This window comes from Siniperca chuatsi, linkage group LG1, assembly GCF_020085105.1.
Source record: "Siniperca chuatsi isolate FFG_IHB_CAS linkage group LG1, ASM2008510v1, whole genome shotgun sequence".
NCBI lineage: Eukaryota > Metazoa > Chordata > Actinopteri > Centrarchiformes > Sinipercidae > Siniperca > Siniperca chuatsi.
In genome coordinates this window covers 6,503,696-6,530,267 of record NC_058042.1, presented here as the reverse complement: position 1 = coordinate 6,530,267, position 26,572 = coordinate 6,503,696, and the positions used below count along the sequence as shown (strand labels likewise).

General features: G+C 38.0%; 2 protein-coding genes across 2 annotated transcripts; one reads left to right on the top strand and one right to left on the bottom strand.

Annotated features, from left to right (window-relative positions):
* LOC122879354 (cell wall integrity and stress response component 4-like) lies at positions 1-3,946 on the top strand. Its single transcript, XM_044203364.1, has 5 exons — positions 1-158; positions 2,152-2,727; positions 2,832-2,891; positions 2,986-3,064; positions 3,153-3,946. The coding sequence occupies exons 1-5, from the start codon at positions 65-67 to the stop codon at positions 3,328-3,330; spliced, it is 987 nt and encodes a 328-aa protein (XP_044059299.1). The 5' UTR covers positions 1-64; the 3' UTR covers positions 3,331-3,946.
* On the bottom strand, positions 3,934-26,419 carry slc1a2a (solute carrier family 1 member 2a). Its single transcript, XM_044203353.1, is given in 12 exon segments — positions 3,934-6,437; positions 7,401-7,611; positions 8,652-8,786; positions 9,447-9,641; positions 10,398-10,631; positions 10,852-10,978; positions 11,613-11,721; positions 11,818-11,855; positions 11,858-12,067; positions 13,844-13,996; positions 15,187-15,326; positions 26,273-26,419. Coding segments are annotated over 12 exon segments (1,683 nt in total). The 5' UTR covers positions 26,332-26,419; the 3' UTR covers positions 3,934-6,365.
* Between the last annotated feature and the right edge of the window lie 153 nt (positions 26,420-26,572).

Below are 26,572 nucleotides of genomic sequence, written 5' to 3'. Positions count from 1 at the left end.
GATTCTGCTACAAATTATCAGTTCAGTGTGCCAAATAGCTCCAGCTCACTAAACGTTTCAGTCCATGGCTCCATCACAAGTTTCTGGTATGAAGATGAGGAATCTTCTTTTTGGGGTTATTCTTGGACTTGCCGTTGTCCACTCGACACCTGTTAACAGTAAGTGAAAGAACTTTTTTTAATTGTATCTGTTTTTCACAGTGTATCTCCCTGAAACACTTAAACCAACACTTTCTATTTTAGCTGAGTATCTGTGATTTTATTAGCTATGTCATTAAACTGTAAAATTAAGATCCAAATCAAGGTAGATTTTTTTCTTCTTATATCATCATGTAAGATATTCACTGGTGGTCAATGAAATTCTTTTGCAAAATGACATTCTTCCATCTCAGGACTCAGGGAGCCATAGTCATGGGTTTTGCGGTCTGACAAATACAGTAATTCTTCTATACAGACCTTTCAAATTTCAATAATTGCCATGGTGTCCTTTTTCTTACCCCGTAAGTCAGCAGTTTCCCCGCCGCCACCTAAGATGCCCTTAATGTTTCAGGTGTAACTCTTTCTGCAAGAATGCCAGAGTAGTATTTCATTGCCGGTGCACAGGTTTCACTGGCACCTCCAGATTACACACAGAGATCTTTGTAAAATGTTCTGAGCTGCTCCAGGAGGTGCATTAATGCGTATGTCTTGAGTAAGGTGAAACCAAAGATCAGCAAAGAGCTGTTACACAAGTCTAACTTCACAGGGAACACTGGAGCTGAACATGACAGCGCAGAAATGGAGAGTGGAGATGCATGATTTGATTCTTAGGCCTTTTATACTTTTTTTAAATTAGCTTTTTACTGACCCTTTTTTGACTTTATTGAGATTCAACAGATTATTGCTAATAATGGTCAGTGGTGGAAGAAGTACTTCAGATCATTTACTTAAGTAAAAGTACCAATAATATGATGCAAAAATACTCCATTATAAGTAAAAGCCAAGTATTTAAAATACTACTTAAGTAAAAGTACAGAAGTATTATCAGCAAAATGTATTTGAGGTATCAAAAGTTAAAGAGCTCGTTCTGCAGAAAAATGGTCCTCGAGCTAGTGCTAGTTTTAACAATTATATACACAATTGGCTTAGGCGGTTCCCAGTGAAGGGGTCGGCCCCTCCGAACGGTCAAAAGATAAATCTGAGGGGTCGTGAGGTGATTTTAATGAAATATTGGATTTTTTTCCCTCTTTGGGCCGCGAACAGTAATTTAAATGAAACTATCTGAGAAGTTTTGAGGGAAATATTTATTTGGTGGAACTGCTAACAACAAAATCATAGATATCTGAACTCATAGGCACTGCTTTTTTGTAAGCGGTAACATGCCAAAAAGGCTGGAAACCACTAGTTTATTCTTTAACAATATGTTGTATTTTGCACGCTTATCATATATGTTTTTTGAATGGAAAATCTTATTCTGAAAAGTAAGTAGTAGCTATAGCTGTCAGATCAATATAGTGGGGTAAAGCACAATATTTCCTACTGAAATGTAGTGGAATAGTATAAAGTAGCATGAAATGGAAATACTCAAGAACTTCAAAACTGCACTTAAGTATAGTAGTTGAGCACATGATAAATGCTAAATACTTTCTTCCCACCACTGATAATGGTAATATGCTATGAAATAGAAAAAAAATCAACACTATTAAACTATGATTATGCAGGCAGTTAAAAAATAAATTTAAATGAGCAAAAAAAAAAAAAAAAAAAAGAATGTTTGCATTAATTATAAGATAAAGCACATTGCCTTATTTGTCCCCTTGCTTCCTCCTCCTTAATGGAACACATCCCTGACAATGGCTTCCTTCCAACTAAAACAGAGAAAAAGAATAGTCATGGTTTATTCAGTTGTACTGGGTGTGTCAAAAGTGCGGTATGCTCTGCTTTGATGAGGCTGCCTCTTTTTTGATAACCCACTCATAGATGATTAGTCACCCAGGTTAATCATTACTGTCTCTCACCACACCTCATCAAAAAACACAACACAAGTTTATACAGGAATTTGGGCATGTAAGCCCAGTGTGGTCATTTTGCAATACATCAAAAAAGCTTCCTTTTCGCTCATGTCAGGGCTGGTAGGTAAACATGTGGATTTTTTCATCTCTCTTTCTCCTAGCTGTGACTCAGATCCCCGCCAAAGCTGACAATGACGTTCTCCGAGAGGCCATGACAGATGGGTTCCTCATTGAGCAAGCTTTTCTCCCTTCACTCACGACTGAATCACCCAAAAGAAACACAACTGTTCAAGCCTCCCAGCAGCCGTCCTCTGACTCCAAAAAGAGTGACATGTTTGAGGGCAGTGCTGATTTGGATACCAGCGAAAAATCCACGACCTTCCTGTTCGTCCAGCACTATGCAACCACAACTCAGAGTGTTTCACATGCTCAGAGAATTACCTCCACAGTGTTGTCAAGGGACACTGACGACTCCAGTTTAGATTCATCTACCACCCAAAGCCATCCTGACATCCTGAGCACTCTGGGTTCTGATTTAGGGTCTGGCGATGGAGAGAATCTAGGACAGAACCCCGCTACAAGCTTCAGTATGACATCTAGCTCCAACACAGACACTAGCACTACATCATCATCCTCCACGGCTACTCCACACAAGTTTGAAGAAAGTGAAAAATCAGAGGAGGTGTCACCCATTTTTGGAATGAAAAGCAGGTTGATTGATCAACCACTCAATAATGGTAAATACCATGTACTTGTCCCAGTACTTATGCCTACAATCACTATCACATTGTCTTTATTGATTGCCTATGGAAAAGTTTAAGCCTGTGTTTTTCTGTTTAAGAACCAGAGAAAGAACCTGTCAATACTTCATCACCCCAGAACAACGGACACAGTACACCGGGTGAGTCCAGTAGTCCAGTAAACCAGTTTTCTGCATGATTAAACTCTGTCTTAAGACAGTCCATAATATTAATTCCTACTCTCCCACTCTTCAGGTTGGATCATCATCGTTGGTTTTATTGTTGGTGTTGCAGCACTGGCAATGCTCTGCGCTGCCATCGCTACCAGAGACAAGTAAGACTTCAAAATCAGAAAAATAGGAAAATATTTTGACTATAACTTCATGAGCATAGAATTAAATTCTCAATTCCTTATTGCGCAGGTGGAATGGACCAAAACAGGCATCTCAACTAGAGACCAAAACTAACTCCTCAAACCAGAAGAGGGAGCTAGAGATGGAGACATTCCTGCACAAAGACAATCCCAGAGAGAATGGAAAGGCAGCAGAGTACACAGTCATCCCCCTGGATGAGCTTTCAGAGAAATATTCATCAAAATGAGATTCAGAAACAAACCCTCTGGAGGCTTGAGCTCAGAACAACAAGACTGTCAGGGCTATTGAGCAAAAAGTTTCTATGGACTTTCACAGCTCATAGCCCAGTTTGAACGAGAATTATGATCTGTTTTTTTCCAGCTGACTCAGAAACTCTTATCTTTACTTTGAAACTACAGCAATATTTCTGTTGATGTATTTATTGCCATATCAACTCTTTTCAGCTGAAAAGTCTTTACATTGTTTTATTTCCTGTTTTTTTCTTTGTAAATAATTAAAAATGATTTTTTTTTTTACTCGCAGGTCTGTTAGTGGACACAAGACAATGATTCTGTGATTTGGTGAAAATGTTTTTTTTTTAAAGTTGTAATATTATTTTGAATCTCTTTGCCTTAATATTGAAGACCATGTTGTGGATTGTAACTTATATTAAGCTGCTCTGTCGTTTTCCCCACATTCATATGGGGGCTCTGTTCTGAACAGTGCTTAGCCCACTAACTCAGTAGCTTCTCTTGACAACCTACACAGCACTTCAGCTGTTATATGCTCTTATTGAATGTTCATATGCTGTATCATATCCGCCCTCATCTGAGAAATAAATACAACAAAGGCTCATCAATAAATTTATTTGTTTCCATTCATATTTACACACAAGTATTAAAACATTTACACACTTTCAGTCCGTTTGCCTGACAAATATTTTTGTGCACTGTTATAGTTCATTTAGTACGAGTGCATTCAGTCCTGCTTGCATTTAGTCAGTCACAGTCAAAAGAAGTTTTGCATTACAGTGAATGTCAGACACAAGGACAATGTTGAACACATTCTGGGACCAATATGTGCATAGAATCAAAAAGAAAGATAGAAAATATAAGTTTTATTGTCTAAAGATTGTACAATTTCACATGTTCATAGAAAACACCTGCTATCTAGGCCAGTTGACTGAGAACATGTTCTTATTTAGATCAAAGCCCAATAACAAATGAAATAGATGGTAAAGGGATGTAATGAGTTAGTAGATAATGGGTTTTTGACATAAATCAGGGCATGCTGACAATTACTGAGGAAGATTCTTTTCCATTTTGGAGGAAGGCAGTGCTTGAGCCAAACAATGGATGGCTTGCAGAGGTCTCACAACATGTAGACATACTGTAGCTGCCAACACCAATATCCCACACACACAAAACTGCCTGAATGTGTTCATAACCCTTCAATAACAAAGTCTACGATGAGTCAATAACAACATTCATTCCTTAAACAAGTGAAAAACGTTGTGCTTTCTTCTCTGACAACCATTTGGAGCTCAGTAGTTTCTCTTAAAAACAGATACATTGAATGCATTGTTTGTAAATAAATGACCCTAAGTTCACAACCTATTGAGACAACTAGTGGCCCATAAAAGGAAAATTAACAATCGCACTAACATTGTTACACACGCACATATATATACATAGTTATAGTCTTTATAGAAACCTTTAGCATAGCAAAAACAATTCTGATAGATGACATAAAATGTCAAATTCTATGCATTTAATTGATACACTTTATCTAAAGAGAGTATATACACAAAGTGCAAGGAGGCACTTTAAACATGAATATAGAAGCTGTCGCTTATATGAAATATGAAGAGAAATAAATAATCCTGTTTTCACCTAGGTTTGAACAGAGTTGCCTTACGGAGTTAAACTCAAAAACATGTACATATTCAGCCAACATCCAATGACATTGTTACGGCTTCAGATTTATTTGAGTGCTGGAGGCAGAATTTAGTGTGCTTCTTCTACTAAAATGCGAGTCCCAGTATTCTATTGAAATGAAAAGTGGTAACTTTGATCCAAAAATGTATTAGTCGTCACACCGACTGCACTCTGCAGTTGACATCATCAAGGCAAGGTTGTCATATAGCAAAGAAATAAACAGTTTGAAATAAAACGCTGAGTGTTTGAGAGACACCCCCCACCCCCCACCCTCCCTTCACTCTCTCATTGAACCCCCAAATTTATTTCCTTGTTAATCTTCCTCTCTTGCTCTCAGAAACACACATGAACACACATAAATTCCAGTACACAGGCATTTTTTGACTACAAACAGAAACTCAGTGCTTCACTCATAAAGAACATATATACAAAAAAAAATAAATAAATAAGTAAATAACTGGGAGGGCACCTGTCACATATCTATTTTCTGCTTTACGGCTCTCTGCAGCACATCCTGGACTGTGGTCTAAGTCCTAAGCTTTGCTTCTTAGGCTTGACCATGTGTGTGACATCAGGGCGTAATCCCATAAATCAACAGTCAAAGGTGATGCAGTGTTAAACCATCCTGCACTTACATCATAATACCACACAAAGTTCATGGTCTGTTTTCATAAATCCAGTTTGCATTATTTTCAGCCTTTGGTCTAGTGTTTATGGATATTTCATAAGAAGCGTGTCAGAAATCACAAACACACAAAACCATTGATAGTGACAACCATTCAGTAATGAAGTCTGTCAAATGCTGATGAGCTGATCTGTAACATTTGTTCTTAGGTGATTTACACCAACGTTTATATTATGCCTCACTTGGTCCTTGTATTAAATGTAACTGGAAAGGCCATCATCCACATATCATCTCTGCCCTTTAAACTACAATGAAAATGTTTCAATACAAAAGGTAGGAGAATTCTTTTGTTGACAGAACAGGAAGCTTGCAGCAGCACCAAGTAAGGCCCTGAGTGTTGTCAACTGAATGATTTATTCTTCTGTACAAAGTGCATGGAATGCACCAGTTCATTACAGTTTGTGTCTAGTTAGTGCAAATGCAAGATCTAATACAAGTCAGTGAATCATCTGTAGTTTGCGCCAGTAGCTACCCAGTTGGGTAACTGTAAGAAAAAGACTGGCCGACTGTTTGTTCTTGTGGTACAGTGACTCTGCTAACTTGCACTTTTTTTCCCTTCTTTTGTACGTGATTTTTTTTTTGTTGTTTTTTATAGTTGTGACGGCAAAAAGTAAAAACTGTTGGAACTCAGGGTAAGACGCAGCAGCATCTGGATCTGCTTTACTCGCATTTCCATGGTCCCTCCTCAACAAGAGAGAACTCTGCAGTCTTGCCATTTTTGCCCATGGTGACCTGTAAGCAATTATCAAGAACATCTAACTATGGGGCCAAGGCACTGTCATGCACAAAGTGTCAGCGGTTGGGAGCAGAGAAGCCATTGCTTCATAACATTCAGGCCATTGACCTTGGGGGTGGAGTTTATGTGTGAAACCAAGGCTAATTATAGCTTTTCAGAGTTGGCCATGTATTTTATGGATTCTCTGCCCAACCGAATTACAATACTCAGTTATCAAAATAATCAGAATGCAACTTTAGCGTCAGACAAAAAGTTGCATCATACAGACACTGAAATATCAACAAAATTCTACTGTATGAGTGAAATTCTCTAAAAATAACAATTTTACTCTTGTTTGTTTAGAAATCTAGCTACAATATTGTGAGGAAAGGATCTTCAATAGGCATTTCATGAATGTATGCATCACTTTGGATGAAACATGGTGAAACAGCAGTCTTTATGTATACCACTGGCTAGAAAAATGATTGAAAACTGTAATTTGGTCAGGGCTGCCACAAATACATGTCCAATTAAGTAGACAAAAGAAAAAAAGTACAGATCCTAATAAAATCAAGACATACCACATCAAAATACAAGTTGAATAGAATTGTGTACAAGATAGCGCATGATTTCATGAGAGTTAAACAGAGATAAAAAGCCATGATAAAATACCAGATGTATAATATATATATATTTTTTTTTGCTTTTGATGAACCTGGTATCACAAAAACTGCTTTTTCATAGGTTTAACAGGTGAATAAATAAATATAGAAATATTTATTTAGCATTTTCACCCCTTTTTTAAAAACCATTTTCTTCAATGAAAATATGACATTTGCTAGTCACATAGACACAAATACACAAATATAAGAGGTCACACAGAAAAGAAACACAGACAAGAAAGGAAAGACGAACACAGACACAGAGCTGGGGAGGATTCTCTACATACAAGTCTCTATGTCCGTTAACGTGAAATGTACCTTGCAGTCGTCTATCAAGATTGAGTTGTGGTGAGCGTATACATTCTGGTTGGTGTTATTTTCAAAGAAGGACTGTGTCTTTGCCATCTCAAAGTCCTCCATCCGGGTCTGTTGGGAGTCGAAGGAGTCAAGCTCGTGTTTGGAAAGGTGGTACACGATACCTGCTCCATAGGAGTCCCCAACCACATTAACAGAGGTACGGAAACGATCCCTGCATGTTGAAGAGGAAAGATACAGGAAAATAATTAATGAAAGAAAAGGTGAACCACGTGCAGCAAGGAAAAGTGCTACAATCTCTACATCTTCAGAAGAAGAAAATCAAGAAAATCAAAGCCTGACAGCCAGAGTTGTTTACACCCCCAAAACGTATGTTAGAGACCTGTAGAACATGCTCACATGCTGCTTTGTCATGAGACACACTAGCAAAATCTGTACATTCAAATTAAAGTCAAACATCTGTTTTGATGCTGCTTTGGCCACTACTGTGATTTAGCTCTACAATGTACTAATTATATGTGCAAACATGTGTTGCTCTGGAAATAAATGCAATGCAACATACTGAAAGTTAGAAAATTAAATACTGTATGTCTCATTAAAATGTGAAAAGATGCTAATATGTTAAATAAGGCAGGATGTTGGATTGATTTTTAACTCCATTTACATCGTTAAGACTGTAAAGCAACAGAAAGCTGTTACTGTACAACCAGGCAAGCAAGCTGTTCTCAACTTTACAGTGAAGAAAAGTGAGTTTTTTTGGTCAAATGGATTGGTATATGTTGGTCAGAGTTACAGTGGAAGTCAATTTAAAACCCAGTGAGCATGGTAAGTTCCTCATTTTCTCAAATTTCTCAGTTTTGTTGAGATGATGAAACATTCTGAAGGAAGAAAATATTGATTTTGTCAGATTGTGACCAACAATTACTGGAGAATTTCGTCTTATTCAGAGATTCTTGGGATAAAAAACATTAGATAAACAATCTACACAATCTTAATATTAGATTATAAAGTTGTACATTAAAAGTATCACAGAAGTAAACTGTATTATATTATCATTCTTATTATTAGACAATAAGCTCAATGGTTTTAAAATACAGCACAGGGTTAGTCACCATTATGTGAAATTATATATTCAGAGATGATCTTGCGTTGGTTACTTTAACAAACCTGAAGATAAGAAACCAAATCCCTTACATGGTGTTGTAATATATCTGTATGTTTTGAATAAAGCATTTGTGTTGATGTTGAACTTACAGCAGCCAGTCAACAGCGACCAAGAGGCTGATGTCCTGAGTGGGCAGCCCCACCGCCGTGAGGATCAGAAGCATGGTCACAAGTCCAGCACTGGGGATACTGGCTGCTCCAACACTGGCCAGGGTAGCTGTCATGCTATAATAATAATAATAAAATGGCATACCACACATTAAATATTTGAAATGACTAATCAATCAAACTAGAAAGTGTATGAATGTGCAGTGCCTAACTATAATCAAGAAAAGTCAAAATTATCTTTATTAAACTGATTGTGAGAAACATATCCACATTGGTACTATAACTCCAAATGAGGTTTACTGTATTTAAAAACATTTTACTGTATGCATGTTTCGCCAGTATTTATGGGGGAAAATAAAATTTGAAATATTATAGTTGTTTTTTGCTCATGCAGGTTTAAAACCTTGTTGAGCAGAATTTGGCTAATTAATTGAAGCTATCTAGAAGAGTTTCAGGAGCAGGACCACTCCTCAATTGTGCTACTTCCTGCATTCCTATAAATACCCACCAAACCCTCTCCTCTTTCGCTCTCGTATACTGCGCCCCTCCCCCCACCCCATTTCTCTCTTCCTGTCCTTCTTCTTTACCGTAGGGTCCTGAGGGGGTCTGTCGTGCACGGGTACTATGGTGGATTCCCTACTGAAGCTTTCCCACAACACAAACAGCAAGCGGATCAACTAAAACCAAGTTTCAAGCCTCGCATTTTCATCAATAAATTGTTTAAACTCCATCTCCCATCAGATGTGTTGTGACATCTTTCTCTAGTCACATTCTTACCTGACAGTAACAATCTGGCCCCAGTCAAGATCAATCCCATTCATCTGAGCGATGAAGATGGCAGCCACAGCTTCATAAAGCGCTGTGCCGTCCATGTTGATGGTGGCACCCACTGGGAGGACAAAACGTGTAACTCTCTTGTCGATGCCCAGGTTCTCCTCTAAGCATCGGAATGTGACAGGCAAGGTACCGGCACTGCGGCAAATAAAACAGGAAGAAATGCTTTATTATGATGCTGTCACAAACAGCATGCAGTGAGGTTCAGTTTGCAAACTCTGCACCCAATTTGGCACTGAAGACTTGCAGAAATAACAACTTATAGACTGCCTGTTGAGAATTAATTTGACTGGGTCACACTTGATGTTGCAATAGTTTTTAAACTTAATTACGCTATTTTTCATTCCTACTGAAATAAATCAACTCTGAAATATGCTAATTTGTTAATTGTTCATTTGTTACATAAAACAGCATTTAACTTCACCAAAGAAACAAAAATTTAAACTAGTTTGAATTCACTTTAATGGTGAATCTCATTGAGAAAGCGGCAGTTGTGACTCAGTAGTTGTTTTGTATGTTTTGTCTGATAATTAATAAATGTTTCTCGTAGATGGCGAAGCAGTGAGCGAGCCAGAACTTGAGAAATCTGAACTCAGCTCAATAAGTGTATCTATGTCATTAATAAAACATCGAGTAAAGGAAAGATATCCCACATGGAGGCAAAGTGAGAAGCCACTGTTGGCAAGACTTCTTCATAGTTACCATTTGAAATAAAGGTTACTTGTGTTATTTACCATATGGCCATGGATGAAAGGGGGAAGCAGAGTATTCACAAAATAATGCAGCACATTGGAGAGGAAACTTGAATTAGAGACAGTCATACTGTGCTCACCAGGGTCAGACAGTCTGAATCCTAAAATATAAAACAGGAATGAAGGCAGAGATCCATCATACCTGGATGCTGTTCCAAGTGCTGTGACCCAAGCTTGGAATATTCCCATGAAGAACTTGAAGGGGTTTTCTTTTACTATCACAAAATATATCAGCGGAAGGAAGATGCCTCCATGGATGATGAGACCCACTATCACGGTGACCATATACATCCCCAGCTGCCTCGCAACCACCTCCAAGTCAGCAATGGAGATGATCTTTCCACAGATAAGGCAGGCAATACCAACAGGGGAGTACCTGAAGATAGACACAGGATATGTTTGTGATTTAAAAAAAAAAAGTTATATACATATATTTCTGCAGGTATATTATTAGCATTTTAAATATATTGAGATAAAGTATAAGTTATCTGTGGGATACTCTGCATCAATATCATGTTTGTGGAGAACAAAAAGCAGGGGAATGGTTTGGCAGTGTCAGTGAATGTGGAACGATGCCTGTAGTGGACAGTACTTACCACATAATTGCACCAACAAGCTTCATAACAATCTCATTCAGGATATTGAAAAACTCTAGCATCAGCTTGGCCTTTTCTCCCATTTTTCCCATAATGACTCCAAAAGCGACAAAGAATCCAATCAAACCTGTAAGACACAGAATATAGTAATGTTAAATTAGTTTTGGATAAACCTGTCTTATACAAAATGAATATCCTAGGAATAGAATGAGGACTAATTACTAATTGAAAGCCAAATGGAAATGGAATGTTTTTGGTATCTGTTTGCAGTACCACGAAAACGATAATTTTCTGAAAAGTAAAAGTAATTATACAATATAGGTGGTAAAAAGGAAATTCATTGTTACAACTGCCAAAGAGTTTTTTTAGTTTTTTTGTTTGTCTATTAGCAGAATATCTCAGAAATTAGACAGCAGAATCAGCTTTGGTGGGAAGTTGAACCATGAGTCAAGGAATAAGTCATTTGTTTTTGGCATGGATACAGTAATTTGGTTTTGCACCATTGCAAAATGTGTATTTTTGAATTTTTTTTTTTTTATGAAATGCCTAATTTAAGTTGACTAAAACACCTGGCACCCATGTATCCCATAACTGTCTATCACTATTATTAAATCTGATTGTGCAGAATTGGTGGAGGCATTTGTTTTCTGAGTGTTTTCTAGTTATTATGTAATTGAAAATGAAAAATGACTTATTTTTCTTCAACAACTGCTATTTCTTTTCAGTTCTGCAGTGGGTGTGTTTTCAAACTTTTCACCTACCCAGGACATTCATCCCACTCTTGAACTGAAGCGACCTTTTGACTGTGAACTGTGGAGGTGCTTTGGTTCTGTTAGTGGGCACTGGTATTTTAGTGATTACGGTCTGGATCTGGACAAGAAGCAAAGAAAAGAACAAACAGTTGGAGCAACTGACATATGAATCAGACTTTATATGGTGGGTGAAAACTTTCTGTGAGACGCCTACCTGCTGAAAGCAGGCCTGCACCAAGTTCTCTGGAAAAGATTTCGGATGAGATCGAAGAAAGCGTCCACGCTGGACACCTCGTCGTTCTTCTTTCCCTGTCCGAGGTTTGCCCTCAGCTTGGGGTTCCCGGGATGGATGAGCAGCACCAGGATCACTCCCAGGACGGCTGCAATCACCGTCGTCGACATGTAGTACACCATTGCCCTGGTGCCTAAGCGGCCGCTGGATTTAGCATCTAAACCAGCTAGTCCTGTTGGCATAGTATGTTTTACAGGAAAATAAAGTAAGTGTCCAATATAAAAAATAGCCTAAAATATACTGTACATTGTTGCATTGATCCTAATGTAGGATTCATAACTTTTATCTCTTTTTTTAAAGATAATTTTTTCAGGCTTTTTGCCTTTATTGGATAGGAACAGCTGAAGAGAGACATAAAAGGGGGGAGAGAGAGGGTATAACATGCAGCAAAGGGCTCCAGGCTGGAATCAAACCCGGACCACTTTGGTAAGGACTGAGCCTTAGTACATGGTACGCACGCTCTACCAGGTGAGCTGCTGCCCCAACTTTTCTCTCTTTAACCGATACCGATATAATTAGATTTTGTGGGAGTCAATAGATATCAAATCTATGCATTTTATATAGTAGATCTGACCTATTCTTCAGGTAGTTATGAAATAACTGCCCACACCAAACATTTGCTAATGTCCTTCCAGTCAGACCAGTGTGCAGCATTTGAACTATGAAGCCTCCACACATAAGGCTTGCCTCATTTAGATTAGAGGTGCTGGTGTTGTGATTGTGACTGTTCTGTCTGTGAGAACATATTGTATAAATATATTGGAAAGAAAATTTGGTACCCAAACGTTTCTCGTGAATTGCTTCCAAAGTCAGATGACTCAGTCAGAAACTTAATTTAATTACACATTTGTACTTAGCTAGAGAACTGGATTTATCTTTTGAATTTGGCATTTAATTATCCGGTGTGACAGCAAGTGATTATAACACTATTTCTCTGTTGACTTGTGGAGGGTCTAGATGTCACAACATCCAGAACAGCACACGGGGAATAACAGCAATCTTCAACATATGAACTGTTTACTGAGGTTAATTGAGTTTGTAAGGAAGGCTTACTGTACTTTAGACAATGTGTCCAATATCACTTGTGCAGCTGATCATCATTATCATATCAACCTGGACTGCGCTGGTAAATTATTATGATTTAGTATAATCTCAGGTTATAATGTTATATGTATTCATTCGCAGCAAAAAATGTCAGAGTCTTTCTCTACTTTTTAATCAAGCAAGTTAGTTTTATGTGTTGATTAACAGCTTTGAATGATTTTTAGAGACCAAAGCTATGTTATCTTTAGCAACTAAGTTTGTAAAGCAAAGTTGAACACTAGGCTATTTTATAAGTGATTTGACGTGGGGGAGTTATGACCACAGGTATTTCAGACATAGACCATCAGCATAAATCAAGTTTTTTTAAACAGGTCTACAGTGATCTAGATGCACATGAATGCAGCTGGAAAGATTAATAAAAAGGAAACACACAGTTTTCCTATACTCCAATAAAGGACAACTGTATGCTCTTTAATTTGCATATATGTGTATTTCAGTGGAAATGTTGCAAACGCAATTGGCATACAGGCAACCTAACATAACCATGCATGGACTGTATATCAATAGATTTTGTAGTCCTAGTTTTGAACTAGTATGAGATTTATGTTTTCACTAAAAATTGTTTTAAGTGCGGAAAAACAATAGCATTGGTATACTTGTGCAAGATGCACCTAACAAAAAACTGTCTATGTGCCTCCCCTCCTCTACACAGGTCTCGTCTACAAAAAAGGCAAGAAGCTTTTTTCAGTTTGCCAGAAAAAAAAAAACAAAACGCCCACTCTCTTGTCTCTCCTGTTGCAACTCAACTCTCAGGTAGCCACAAGTTGCACTATGCGACCTCATTTCAGAACCGTTGTCAGCAAATTGAGCAGAACATTAGCAGCAGCTACTGTACCTCACCCACCTGTGACCAGACTGGAAACAACAAGAGGCAAAATAAGCATCTTCAGCATCCTCATTAGGATCTCCCCAGGGAAGGCGATGATCATAATAACATCAGGAGGCAGAGGAGATATGTGCCGCAGCAGCATTCCAGCAATGGAACCCAGAAACACACCTGAGCCGGAGAGAAAACACAAATCAAACACAAAGCCAGTTGACTATGAGCCATGAACCGTGAACACTTTAAGTGTCTAAATAAGAATATATCAACATCTGTGACAAATAAACTCTCACCTTTTGCTCATTAATTAACATCACAACCTATCATCTGAGAGTCACAGTGCCATGGTGTTGCCTATAGATACTGTGATAACTGTATACATGTGTGACAAATAAAACCTCCAACTTCAAAAGGCCACTTCACCTTACAGCAGAGAAAAATAGAACTTTGATCTGAACTAGTGCAGTGCACGTTCAAAACGTGCCTGTTTGGACCGGGCTGATTGCTTGGCCTCCAGTATTGCTGCGTGCAGCTTTCTCAAGAACCGCTCATTCAAACAGCAATACACGGGTCCTCAGCAATACACCCACCAAGTGCGTTCGACGAACGGTTGTTAAGAAAATTAAAGGACATTCATACATACATACATACATACATACATACATACATACATACATACATACAGACAGACAGAAAGAGACTCCTTCCATTTTAGTTAGATGTTTTCCCAACTACTGTACATCCGTCAACAGATGTAGACTAGAAAACAATGAAGAAATAATACTGAAGACAACACCTTTCCTTGTTTAGTTTGCCTCTAGTACATTCAAATGAAATATTAAAGTAGCTCCTCAGTTCAGTGTATTACAGTGTAATTTCAATGCAATTGAAATAGAGAGAATAGCATGAAACTGCTAGTCTTTTGAATGTTTGCTATTTTAACATCAAGGAAGAAGCTGTGAACCATTTTCATTTTTAAATGCTATGTAGTAAAATGTTTTGGTTTCACATAGGGCAGCACCAGTGGTTCAGTGGTTAGGACTATTGGTTATCAGCAAGAAGGTCCTGGATTTGAAAGACTGGGGCCTTCCTGAGTGAAGTTTGTGTGTTTTCCTCATGTGTGGCTGGATTTTCTCCTGATGCTCCAGGTTCCTTCCACAGTCCAAAGACATTCAGCTAAGGTTAATTGCTCATTGGTGTAAATGTGTTTATCTGCTTGTGTGTGGCAGTGCAGTGACAACCTATCCAGAACGTACCCTGCTTTTTGTCTAAGGCATGCTGGGAAAGGCTCCAGCCCCCTTGAAACCCTGAAAGAGTAGAAAATGGATGGATTGTGGATGGAAGTAGCAGGACCAAAAGCTTACCAAGGATTGTGAGAGTGAGAACCATGTTCCTCATGATTTTATCACACAGACTGCCACATACACTCTCAGGAGTGTCCACACTGGGCTCCAGGTGGCTCTCGTCCATCCTGACCTCCACTTGCTTCTGCATTTTGTTGGCACTGAAGGAAGTAAAGAAGGAAGAAGAGCTGGTATTAATCACAAGGTTTTTAAGTTGTACTATGATTTCTGTACTACATATATTTTTTTAATGTTTTTCTGATTACAAAGCAGCAGACATGCCCAGTAATCAAAATGGTGTTTAGTTGCAGCTAAGAGAAAAAATGAACAAAGTTGAAGGAGGTTGAAAAATAGAGGTGGGGTTACACTACAATTAAGAGTCTAATTACACTTCTAATAGAAGTATTCTATTATTACTGAGTATGGAACAAATAGTAAGCTTTATGCACAACCACCTGTTGCTGAGACAACCTTTATAATTCACATACATAAATTACATCAGGTGGATGGGGGGCACAAAGGCAACATTCTTGCCCACCTCTGTAATGTCCTGGGATTTGATTCCCAGGAGCGGTACTTCCAGCTTGGTTGTGCATTCCAGCATAAATAATTGTCAATGTTTGTTGGTGGGAAGCCAGTGAGGTTCTTGTCACTGCAAAAACAACTCCTACTGGTTGGTCAGGGCACCTGCACAGGTAGTTGTGGGATCTTGGGGATAATGTAAACCACCCACGCATGATACGCTCCTACCCAGGAGCTCCTCGCTGGCAGGTGAAAAAAGGTTGAGTAGTGAGACCATGTGCACTGGAGGAGACACATGTCTGTCTATACCCTCACCGGGCCAACAGTAGAGTTAGCAGTGGCAACACACAAAAGCACAGGGCAAGTGACAGTGCTATCTATTATCTATACTAGGTGATTAGAAAAAATGCAGTAGTGATTGAATTCACAATATTGCATAAAGGATGACATTTTTAATATGTGTTCATTGTGTCATTAAGTAACTAATGGGGGCACATGTACACATGATTAAATTCAATTAATTCTGCATACTCTGCATTCTGAATGCATGCAAAGTAGTAAAAAGTTTGCAGATGGCCTTTCATAATTAGCGACTGACATTCCCAACAGTTAGCACAGAATCAATAAAGAGCCTATTTATAATCTGCATTTTGAACTAATTATTCCATTTTTCCTCAATGAATTTGAATGAACAGAACACCAGCTGTTACTCATATCCTCCCTCTCTGCTACTGCTGCTGCTGCTTTGGTTGGATGTCTATGCAAAGTAATTCATGATAATTTGAAATATTCTCTTTCTGTGTTGAATAAAATATAAGAGCAATGAAACCTGCATGTAGAGTAGTGCATGCATAATGTGGATTTTTTTCACGAGCAAATACTGTATATATACACGTGTTTGTGTTATGTGGTCAGTGATTCGGCCTCATGTTTTCTGTGAGTTTCTGAACTTTGTAATTTCATTGCTTAGAGATGTTAATTTCAGATAATGATCTCATCCACCCTACGATCCATTCCCTAATCTTTCTGCTTCATCATGTCACTGAAGCAACAAGTATCTCAGGTTTGTTGTGGTCTGGCGTAAAGCCTCTTTGACTTAAAGATCAGCTCTCCCCTGTGCGGCCTTTAAATCCTCTGTAGAGCACATACATGCACAGTTATGTAACAGTGAATGCCCGTGTCATTTGATCTTCATAACTTGAACACCTGGAATATTAATGCTGGCAGCAAATACCACAAAAAATACTAAAGTTTCTCTCAGCAAAGGTTGTGGATTAAGTCAAATGTTTCTTTCAGAAAAAGTACTTTTCTTCAGGACAATTCACAGTACAGAGGGGAGACAAAGCTTTAATTATAGGCATTATAAAAACACAATGTACTCTTCTTCCCACATTCAATAATATGTTTGATATTTAAATATTTGAATTACCTTCTGTACAAGACATGAAAGGGAGCAGGGAACATATAAGGTGAGGACAGAACAACTGCCAAGTCAATCACGTCTGTCTGATACACTGTGCTCTAGCATTAATGAGACTTAAGCCTTTTAAAGAGGATAAAATTAGCACCTCCAGCACACAAGTGATTGAGTTATGTAACAGAAAAGGGGCCTCCCAGGAAAAGTCAAGGTGTCACCACCACCTGCCTGACGACTGTTATGGGAGATTAGTAATTTGAATACCAAACTTCAGTGTTCAATCATAATTTCTCTTTGTTTTTCTACTAGGTAAAAGCATGGGACAAATCGTTTAAGACCAAAAACGCTTCAGGAGTAAGCAATGTTTGGCAGTTTGGTACCAAACAAAGGAAATGTTTGATAGGGTGAGGGATATATTTGTCGATGCAAGCTGGAAATGTTATGCTATTACCATTAAAAGTCACACAAGATACACTCTATCAAGATCTCTGATTGTGAGACTGATGCAAAAGGGTCAAAGGGCAGAGCAGGACAGTTTATGGGCTGTGTTTGAAGAACACAAACAAAAAAATCTGAAAAACATCATACTCACTCTATTAATGCATCACCAATAGGTTTATTAAAGATATAAAACTGACAGACATTTACCCTTACAGCAATTATTCCTGGACACAATAGACACAGCTATTATTGCAACATTGATGCATCATTCAGGTTTTAAGGGAAATCTGCACAGGAGGTGCTGATTATTTTGATGGCACCTCTTCCATGCCAATGTCTAGATGATTCATCTCATAAACTACTACCACATCACTACTAATAATGCTTACCAGTTGTTTTGTATGTTGCTTGGGCTTGATATTGTAATTGTGGAGAGCTACTACACAGCCATTGGTGTCATTGAAAAAATTAACAAAATCATGGCTCATGCATTAGTAAATCCAGTCAGAACCTCCAAAAAGTATTTTATCCCTTCAGAAAGGGCTCTTCCGTCCTTAAAAATCTGCTGGTGCAGCATTCAATGTATATCCACAATCACAGATGCCTGTGCATTCAGCTGCAGGGAGGTGTGTAAAGGTAAACTGACTAACCTGGAGGTCTGACAGGAGTCTCCCAGACAGGAAGGGTGGAGTCATCCTACTAAGATTAGCAAGGGAGTGAAAATCCTTGTTTTTTTTTTTTTTTTTGGCTTAGTTTTATTTGTTTACTTCTCCTTCCAGAGGGAATGACTTACATTGCTTTGCATGTCCAAAGAGAAGTATCAGAAGGTCCTGAATAAGTGCTGAGCGTTGTTGTGAAAACACAAATTGTGAGTTTTAGATTAGATCACTTTATTAGATTAGACTTAAAAATTAGAGAAACATGGAGAAAAAACAAAACAATGCATATTCAATGGGCCAATTCTTTAAGCATCCACATGCTGCACTTGCAGAACTTAAGTACAGATGCTTAGTAAGAGCTTTAAAGTGCATGGTTTGCAAAGCTTTTATTTTGTACAGCCCTTTCCTGGAGTTTTAAAACACCTTGGCTAAACACAGTCACTGGGGATGTTGTCAGTAGCTGCAGCCAATAATTCATTTCTAACACAGAATGGTATTGTGATGGGATATGTGTGAAAACTTGTGCCACCAAGGGTGCGCACTGCTCATTGGCTCTACTGACAAATTACATAAATTTAGTGACACTTAAGGTGATAAAATGGAAACTTTCATGTGGCTTTCCTGTTATTAATCTGTGTCAGGTAACACACTTTATAATGTCTGATCAAATGTGTACTATTCATCTGTACCGCCATGTGGATAACTTAATATGACTTGCTACTACTCATGTGGACTGTCTGATGTCTTCAAAAAGCTTCTTGCAAACTAAGTGATTTATTTGTAATGTTAAATGGGTTGCAGTTAGGTTTATTTGCATGCTTCATTTATATGTGAATCAGTTAAGTTCAGTTGAATGGCACAAATTCAAGGGTTAATGTCAGGTTCTCAACTAATGTTAAGCATGAAGTTCCCAGTAAACAATAACTTCCAAATTAAACAGCAGAAGGCTTCAACCAGAACTCATTTAGCAGAATTAAAGCTGATTACTAGAGCAAAACAGAAAAACTGATTACAGCTGTTTCCTCAACACATTTTTGAGTATTTAATCAGACATCAATTATGGCTTATATTTGATTATATGGCTTATAGATTCTTATTTCACATTGATTGTAATGGAGATGTTGGCATGTAAGTGGCTTCTGTCAGTTCTGTTCCTCAGCTTATACCAACATTGGATTGCTTGAGATGACTTGGTAATTTGGATGAAGTCAAATTTAAACTTTTCATGATGTTTGTTGGATTCCAATAAAATGACCCTGAATGTTTCTTGCGCTGCTCTACCAGTTTAGTGCTGCTTATTCATTGAGTGGCCTCAGTGCAATTATACTCTTCCTGGAAGCAAATGAGCATGGAGCCTTTTGCTTTCACAAAGCGACATGGCCATTGCAGTTGTGATGGTGTTGCCATGGCAGCATTTATTCTTTAATGTTATGTTGGGGTGACCAACTTTGTATGTGGACAAGATGATTACCAAGGCGTCTGTGATGTCATTGGAGCCATTTTAACACTTTGACAGTCGTCATGCTCCTATTTGGTCTCTTATTATAGGTCAGTCATGATGCCTTTAATTTCTATCCATAGTTTAATTTAGTCATTAAAATGTAGCCATGACAGCTTGACCGTGTTACTACTTTATCCCTTGATGTGGGAATCAAAGAATAGCTAGGTCAGACTCAAAGGAGACCTGAATTCCAGTCTGAATGCAGAGATTCACTATTACAAGATCATAAGGCTGCTTTAGGAAATAGGCGTATTATCCCTGCAGTTTGCAGAGTTACTGGGTGTAGGTGTGTTGCGTAGGTGACACTTTATATCCGTGAAGTGAGTGTGAAGATTCCCATTACAGAGCTGCTCTCAGAGCTAGGACAGGGAGAAGAGAGGCACTCTAAGAGCACATGGCAAAGCCTTCGTCCATGCAATTCCACGCCTGGCTCCGCCTTTTCTCCTCTCAGCACCAAGCCGACCTCATGCTGCAACACCTGACAACACATACCACGCTTAGACAGCAAGTGTCTATAATTAACTAATCTGTTCTGAGCCATCCTAATCCAGTACACATACACACTGAGATGGATCAGACACACTCAGAGAACAAGTCTACAGCTGTGATATCTTAGAACAGATTTCCACAAATCATAAAACAAAGGTGGATCCTGATAGTGGATCACTTTGTGGCAATCAAATAATATAAGTTTAATGATAACACTGATAAACAGAAATGAGTCAGCAAGGTGGATCTGTGATTCAGGGTGTGAGATCATCTGTGTGAACATTTCTCCTTATGCTCGATTGTAGCACAGATCTCTGCACTATAGTCCCAAAAACAACAAAATGGAGCCCCAAAACTGAAAAAATGCAGTAAAAGGTATGAGACAAGTCAGAAATATAACTAAATACATCAGTAAATAATATTATTGGTTGAATATTTAAAATCTAGTGTAAAAAGAAATAAAATAGCTGTATACTTTTCCTTTAACCTCCAATCAGTTGGAGTTAGAGACTGGAAGTTTACTTTTTTGAATGATGTGGGTTATACATAGATCTGATCGATTATTGAGAGGTGGAACTGGGGTCAATATAATCAATAAATCCAGGCACCATGATTAACACACACACACACACACACACACACACACACACACACACACACACACACACACACACACAAAAGATTTAATATAAAGGCAACGAATAAAGCCGTTTTGTTGTAAACCACTACTCAAATCTCTCCCCATGGCCTAATATTAACCTACATCCACACATTAAAAGATAAGCATGAACAGACAACATGCAACATACATGTCTTACTGGTTTTGGTCTCATTTGTCCAGTTTTGACCTGTTTTAAGGATGTTATGTGATGTTGTCCTGTCTTACATACTTGCATGACATTCATATGTAAAGAAGAAATCAAAAAATGTAACATCAGGATCAGCTGTTGTCATCGTTGTCTCTTAATTGCACTGTTTCAATGTAATTAATTCCGGCAGACAGAAATTTTTGATTGTCGCCACTTTAAAATTAATGAAAAAAGAGGAAATAAAAATCCTTGAGTGAAACATCAGATGGACAAAATAAAACACTTTTCAATACAGCATTAAACTACAATGGCCCTACGGTAAATACCAATTTGGGGAAGCTGAATACTCTCCTTTTGCTGAGTCTCTCAGAGGTTTTGGTGAGTGCAATGTTCATTTTCGGGGACATTGTAGAATGTTAAGCAAAATCCCATCTTTCATATTTTGTCCATCCGATGTAATTACAGTATGTGAACCATCCCAATACTCCACAATTCCGGGTCAGAGATACATTATCAGTGGTCATTGTGAGGAATGGTACAAGCATACACAATTCCAGAATCATCAATTTTTGATCATCAGCCAAGAGACTGATGTAAAGGGGGAAATGGCTCCATGCACACTCAGACACAGACTGTAGGAAACACTATAAAAATCAACACTAACCAAAATCTCTTTCTGTTGCTGGCAAGGAAATTGGAAAAAGGCCAAACAGGTAAATACACAATTCATTAAGGACAAAACTGCTTGAAGTTACATTAAAAGGGGGGAAAAAAATCCTAAATGCCATATAATGTATATAATCATACTCACATATACTCATCACTACATACAAACTACAGAATCAGAATGAAAACAGCATAAACAATCAAATTCAGCAGCAATTTGAACTCAGTATTGCTCTACTGGCTTCAGTTGAATAAATGAATGAAATTAAACAATAAAAAAAAACAAATTTCATAGCCCTCATCAATAAAATCTTAATTTTAAACCAATAATAAAACCAATCTCAGTATGTTATAATAGCCTCCTTCTGTACGGTAACAGCAAACTCAGCTCTCACATGTACAGGTCATCTATCTTAACCTGGAGTTAATCTAACCAACACGCCCGGTAGCAGCATAGCAATCAGGTCATGTTTTCTGTTACTGAGCAACACCTGTAAGCCTCACTGTTTTGTTAATGTAAGTGTCCCACACATATTAAAATTGTTTTCTTGTATTCATTAAAGTACAATATGTCTTAACTGTGGAATCATACCATCCAAAGAACGTAACTCAAAGGCGTTTACATCTTCTACATATTGTAAATACAAGATAAAAAGAATACAACTCCCAGCATGCTCTAACCCCTGTTACACAACATAGACATGTGGTTGCTGTGGATGTGGAAAGTCCATTAACTTCACAGAGATTTAGTCTAAAGATACCACAACCCCGGGGGTCAGTCGGTAAAATAGTGATTATTCAATGGGCCAGAAACAATGAGGATTAATGGGCTTTTCTGATGGTTCCATGTATCAAACTGTCAATGCTTTTAGGGATTTCATGCTTTCAGATAAGTTAAATATTATATGCTTCACTACAGGTTTAGAAATCTCCATCTACTGTAGAGGAAACAATAGATGAATATTATCTCTGGAGACTGAAAATATAACCACACTTTGCCCACAGTTCAGACAATTGTGAAAGTTGCTATTTATGTTTGGCTTTAATAATAATTTCCATGAATCTCCAGTGATTTATAGCCAAATACAGGATTTTGATGTACTGCAGTTTTCAGGTTAAACAGCCATTTTTTTGTGACAAGCACCCAATGGACCCCCCACACAGAGAAATTTCAGTTTGTGTCATGACATTATGAACATACTTACAAAAAACAATTTCAATTGTCTTCAATAGAATTGTTTCAAGATTTTTAACAAGTGTTAGTTGGAGTCTAGTGCAGTTATTCTGTCTTCTTGACACTTATTTCTACAAAACACTTTATTGGCCTCAATAAATATACAGATATATTATTTATTTTATAAGACCAAGCAGAAGTAATGATGTATGTTGGCTATTGCATGTGGTAAGTTTTTCATCTGATATCTAGAAAAAAAGAACTAACTGTGAACTCAAGATCTCAAAACCATGACAAATAATATGGAGTCTGGGCATTTACAGACTAATTAGGCAGAAATACAAATTCATTGTGGTGTTCTGAAAAATAGACCTGCCACTTTTTGTAGTGTGTTATATATATATTTTTTCTATGTAAATCACAAACCTTTAAAGGTTCTGAAAAATGAGATTATGAACAATAATATAGCAGCAAACAACTATTTGCTATGTAAAGATATAGTGGAGCCCTGAGCAGAGGATGACATCACACCCCCTCTACCTGTGTGTTTTTTTCAATGGAGTCTGGTTGCGGGCGAGAGTGATATAACGGCTGTTTCTGGTTTAACAAAAAGGATCTTACTGTTTAACAAAAAGGTCTAGCTCTGTAGCGATCCTTTCCATAATGTTGTCAGACCCTTAGAATAACAATCTGAACCTGTCAATGGCAAAAACAAGCACTTTTAGTGGACATACTTTGATGGGCGTGATTTATCCACAGCTATTGCAGCCCGTTTTGCAGCTGCCCGCTGAGGCGCAGAGCCAGAATATTTTGGTGAATTAAGGATTTATTTAGACCAAATCAGAATCATTTCTGTCAGTTTGAATGAAGTGTGTTTTACGATGATCTGCAAGGTAAAATAACTCTTTTTCTCTATGGAGTCTGGTATGCTGTAGCACCAATTTGTTTTGGTCTGAGATGCTGGAGCTCTAGTGCGACATTTAGTGGCAATGAATGTCACTTACAGCTCCTTTAAGATGTAACACAGCGAGGAAGCATAGCAGACCTTCCTTTTGCCTATGAACACAGCAGAATAGTCTACATGTGTAAAAATCACAGATAATAATCTTCATCATATCTGATAAACTGATTCTCAGGCAAACGACAATAAAATTTAGACATCTAGTATGAACTAAACAATACCAAAATTTAACTACTGAAGATATGTCAGAGAAATTTTATACAAATTGTATGTGAACATTGAACCACTTGAGAAGTTAATGCAACACAGTTAGTGCATAAAACAATGTGGTGATGTTTTGCCTGTGCCAAACTGGAATCAACTGCAGTTTCACCAAAGGCTCAAAGTTGTGTGAGCAAGGACTTCCAGCAGGACAATAATCCTGAGGATACACTGAGTCTGTGTCCAGCCCATCTGAGGTTCAGGGAAGAGCAAGGAGTGTTTGCATGGCTTTCCTTCTACACTCACCAGACCTCAACTTCACTGAATGTCTTTGAAAATGGAAAAGGAAAAACATGCTATGATAATGAATGAATGAATGAATGAATGAATGTACGGGCAAGTCAGGGATGAAGGTCAACAAAAACTGTACTGAACAGAGAATTTCCACAAAAAACAAAACAAAAAACATTTTGAAATGTGTATTAGCTTTTGGGAAAAACATCCAAAACAGTTTTTGGTAGTCAGTTCAGACTTTTAGATCAGACAGTAAATGGAAATGTAAATAAGAATATAAATAACAATAAGGTTAAGTCTTTCAACAAAGATATAAAATGTACATGCAAAAACGTAACACAGTGGATGCATGTATCGGCTATGTACATGGAGTGTTGTCACCAGCTAATAGCAACCCTGTTTTGCATCATAGAGGCATGATTCACGGCTGATGATCCTGTTTCAATGATGATTTTAATTACATCTGTCTTGTAAGAGCAGGATTTCAGCTGGATATGAGCCAGAGCTCAGCACCAGCTCCTGATTATGAGGGTGAACTGCTCTTACTTATGCAATAGATGTACAATTAAAACATTTCAGATGGGTAAGCACCTCTTGACTTGCTCTGCCATCATCCCCTCCACTTGAAAATGCTGTTTCTACTCAGACTCATTTCAAGTCTTCTTGTCCTTCCTTACACAGAGTAAGGCAAATTAAAGCTAATTGCCCAGCTAGAATGACATGCTTTTTTGCTGCCTTACTGGAAGTTAGGTGAGAAGGTTGATATCAGTTTCCATCTCTGTGCATTCAAAAGCTTGTTCCAGAAAGTGTCAGGCTAGCTTAGCTGGAAGCAGTGGGAACTAGCTACCATTGACCCAAAAAAGAAAAATACATCTTTCAACAGCTCCAAAATCTTGTTTCCATACTCCATACTCCATGTAAAAAGAGATATATATTTTGACAGTTGTTAATGGATGTCCACTGGTTATTTGAGGAGTTAGTGTGTGATGGAAAAAAAGTACAATGAAAAGAGTGATGACAGGAAAAACCTTTTGATGCTAAAGGTGTCCACGATGTTCTCTAGAGACTCAGACTTTCTAAGTACAATGTAATCCTCTGTAAGAGTGCACTGTATACTATGCCACAGATTGAAATGTGCAAAATGCATTGTTTTATTTATACTATGTCTAAAGAAGATGTGATTATGTCTGTAGTCACATTCCCGAACAAGAAGCATAAAAAAGAAGAAACTGTCTGATGTGCAACCCATCTAGTTAATTTTACTCAGGATTTAGCCCTTCGGGCTATTCTTTTGAACTTCATCCTCTTGCAGCCTTGTCTTGAGTTGGTGAGAGTGGTGGGAGTGAAACTCACAGAACGCCGTATCTCTAATGATGCACATGTGGCCCCAGGCCAGCAGTTTTGCATTGCTTTAAGAAACTGTCACTTTCATAAAATGCATGATTTGACTGTTCTTGTCCTGAGATGTAAAGTCATTAATCTTTTAATTCACTAACAGTTTGTGTTTCTAACATGTTAGGTGGATAAGGACCAACCTAGCTTATTTCAAGACTTTGTGCACTGATGATTTTCACTGGTAGACATTTTTCAAGTATCCTGAGTTGACCTACAATGAGTCATTCACTCAGGAGTAGCAGTAGGAATACAACCAAGCATTCGGGTATGCTTAGAATTGGGTCACAGCAATGACAACATTGCAACAATTCCTCCCTAATAGCTTTATATTATACAGTATATGTCTAACCTAGCAACCATCTTCAGTACGAGGAGTGTCATTCAGCATCAACATGCATGAAGATGAAGCTTGGGTCACCTTGAGGGAAATCATTTGTGTCCCAGGCAGAATTGTTCTCCTTTACATTTTAAATTACTTGTAATTACCTGTTTGCCAGTTACATGCATGCTTAATGTTCTCAAAAGGAAATTATAGTGTTATTATCTACCTCTAGCATCCATAAATGAAAAGTGCTCACCTGTGGAAGTCTTGCCTTCTTTGAATTTGTGGGCTTTCCTGATTGGAGTAAATGTTCATTTCCTTCAAGTATGCGTACAATTAAATCAGAATTAAAATTTGCAGAGTTTTGGAGAGAAATCATACAGGTGTTGTAGCAGGTTCCTCTTCCTCTCCTACTCTAAGCTATAGAAATCCTTGCACCTCCCCCTTGCAACCTAAACAAACACCCTGCACATGCAGTGTGCACAATGATACACAGACAGAGGGGTCGGGATTTGAGATGAGCGGTCAGTACCTCCTCTCAGGTGTGGGTGGGGTG

Coding starts and splice junctions, on each gene's coding strand:
- LOC122879354 (XM_044203364.1), top strand. CDS start 65: ATGGCTCCATCACAAGTTTCTGGTATGAAGATGAGGAATCTTCTTTTT. Junction 159..2,151: donor CCACTCGACACCTGTTAACA/GTAAGTGAAAGA, acceptor TCTTTCTCCTAG/CTGTGACTCAGATCCCCGCC. Junction 3,065..3,152: donor GCCATCGCTACCAGAGACAA/GTAAGACTTCAA, acceptor CTTATTGCGCAG/GTGGAATGGACCAAAACAGG.